The 2692-nt window shown below is 39.2% G+C and overlaps 1 protein-coding gene across 1 annotated transcript; it reads right to left on the bottom strand.

Annotated features, from left to right (window-relative positions):
• Positions 1–339: 339 nt before the first annotated feature.
• On the bottom strand, positions 340–2405 carry LOC135092374 (protein FAM200C-like). Its single transcript, XM_063990826.1, has one exon. It carries the CDS (start codon positions 1895–1897, stop codon positions 347–349), a length of 1551 nt encoding a protein of 516 aa, XP_063846896.1. The 5' UTR covers positions 1898–2405; the 3' UTR covers positions 340–346.
• Positions 2406–2692: the final 287 nt, after the last annotated feature.

Here is a 2692-nt window from a genome sequence, read left to right as displayed (position 1 = left end):
CAAACTATCTTACCTGACGCCCCCTTTTTGCTTCCAGTAGACCCGCACGCCCCCAGTGCCTCTTTTTTTTTTTTCATATGAAATGATTCTTACATTTATTTCTTAGCATTGTTCAGGAAAACATATTTGTTTGTATTACATTTTAATAATGAAAGCCACTCAAACAAATAATACTACATTCCAGTAACTAAAATGGAAACATTTGGTTCAAAGTGAGCGAAAAAAAAGGTTTGAACATTAGCAAATTGGCAAAATTGAGTTGCAGTTTTAAGAAAAAATAATTTGAAAACATGGCATATAATATTTGGAATGACTCATGAGACTAAGGCAAAATTTATGAACTAATTTAGTGAGATGGATGCTGCTGCTTCTTCCTCACAAGATCAGAAATTCTAGGATTGAAGGATGACAGCGCACAACGCAAGTCATTTTCTACATCAAGTCGGTTGCGCTGTTTTGTTTTCAGAACAACAAGAGCTGAAAATCCTGCTTCACAAAGATAAGTAGAAGAAAAGGGAAGAATCACACGAAGTGCTTCTTCACCTACTTTTGGGTAAATGGGGAGATATTTCACCCAAAACTCTTCTAACTTCATTGTTTCAAAGTCCCTTTTCGCGCTGGAGTCACATTTCAAATCGATGGCTTCCTCTTGCAGTGATTCCAGTAACAACTCCACATCAGTGTTAAATGGATTCTGCACCAATGTCCAAAGAGAATTCTCCATTGAGACATCTGGAAAATAGTGCATAAATTCCTCAGCAAGGGAATGCAGATGTGATAAAACCTCTTTTGTCACGTCATACTGCTCAATGTTTCTCTTCTCAGATAAGAGCTCATTCAGATGTGAGAACGATGAAAAGTTCCCAACTTGTACTTTTCGTTTCCAAAGATGAATTTTTTCGGTGAAAGCTCTGATCACATCAGAGTGTGCAATGATGTTTGTGTTTCTTCCTTGTAACTTCAAATTGAGGTTGTTGATAGCCTCAAAAAAGTCCACAAGGTATGAGAGCTGAAAGTCTTCCTCTCTGAATGCTTCATACAGTTTGTCTTGTTTCTGCTTCTGCAAGAAAATTTCCACTTCATCTTTGAGCTCGTAAAGACGACTCAGCATGTTTCCCTTGGAAAGCCAGCGGACTTCGGTGTGAAACAGGAGAGTCTTGTAATCAGTGCCCAAATCTGAGCAAAGAGCTGCGAAAAGCCTAGAATTCAAAGAGCTATTCTTTACAAAATTCACCACTTTTATTGCCAAATTCAGTGAACTGCGTAGATTACTAGGCAGAGTTTTGCTTGCTAATGACTGTCTGTGGATAACACAGTGAGTCCCAGTTACAGCAGGATTTTTTTCTTTCACCAGCTTCACAAATCCAGAGCGAGATCCAATCATTGATGGGGCACCATCAGTACAAACACCGACTAATTTTTCCCATGAAAGACCGTGCTCTTGGAAAAACTCATCAACCTTTGAAAAAACATCGATGGCCTTTGCTGTTGTCTCCAGTGCTGCTGAGAAAAGAATTTCTTCTTTCACAGTTCCTTCATCCACGAATCGAGAATAAACAAGCAGCTGGCAGAGGTGAGCAACATCAGTACTTTCATCGCACTGTATTGCAAAGAAGCGAGATGCTTTTATCTTGTCCAAAACTTGTTCTTTTATGTCTTCTGAAAGTTGGTCAATGCGACGCTTCACTGTGTTATCTGATAAGGAAATCTTTGATAACTTTCTTTGGCTTTCTTCCCCAAGCACAGTATTTGCAGCACTCAAAAGGCAGGGTTTTACAAGAGTTTCCCCCACAGAGTGAGGCTTCTTTGCTTTTGCAATAAGTAGTGACAGCTCGTAAGATGCTTCCACCAGTTTCCACGTTTCTTGATGAAAAACACTGCTTGAGTCCAGCTTCATACGATTCAGCTCATGCAGTATGGCTGTGAAGAGCTCCTTTGGGTTTTCTTTTAATGCTTTGTGCTCAAATGTCGCTCCAGACGACCAGGTATTAAGTCGTCATTGCTGAGGACTGTATGGCATATGACACACTGAGGGAGATGAAATCCATTCCTCTCTATAACAGTGAAGCCATACTTGATATATTCATCTGAATACTTTCTTTTCTTTGCCCCAGACATTTCTGCAAAGTGAAAATAGCAACAAACTTATAAACTGCACCATGGAACTAAGTAGTTATATAACATACCGTATTGGCATGCACCACACCACACATTCATATAACATAGATCACACAACTGGAAATCATAAATCTGTAACATACCACAAATATTCAGCACACAACGTGGCTTATATCTTAACAATAATGACAATGAGAACAACTGCGGAAAATACAACGAGAAGAAGCAAACGGAGTAAAACTACACGCACGAAAATGCTCAGTTATACTGTGATGTAATAATGTGTTGATTTGACGAGCGATGTTTTGCATACAGTCGACCTTGGCATAGTTGTGCTCATGTACCTTTGTTTGTTGGATCCTATATTAGCGATTTTGGCGATGACTGAATTGTGATATGATGGTACGTTTTTGGTGTGATGTAGAGCAGTGCGCGCACGGTGGTTTAGTTTTGCTTACGTGTCGAGAGTTGAGTTTGTGTTTGCAGTGGTTTAGTCTGTTATCGTGTTTTTTGGCTTTGTTTTATCATTTCCACTTTTTTATAATAGATTCGCTTCTTTCTGCTGTCTGAGATT

The sequence above is a fragment of the Scylla paramamosain genome, chromosome 40, assembly GCF_035594125.1.
Source record: "Scylla paramamosain isolate STU-SP2022 chromosome 40, ASM3559412v1, whole genome shotgun sequence".
Taxonomy (NCBI): Eukaryota; Metazoa; Arthropoda; class Malacostraca; order Decapoda; family Portunidae; genus Scylla; species Scylla paramamosain.
The sequence above is the reverse complement of the archived record's forward strand: the minus strand, read 5'-3'. Positions and strand labels throughout refer to the sequence as shown.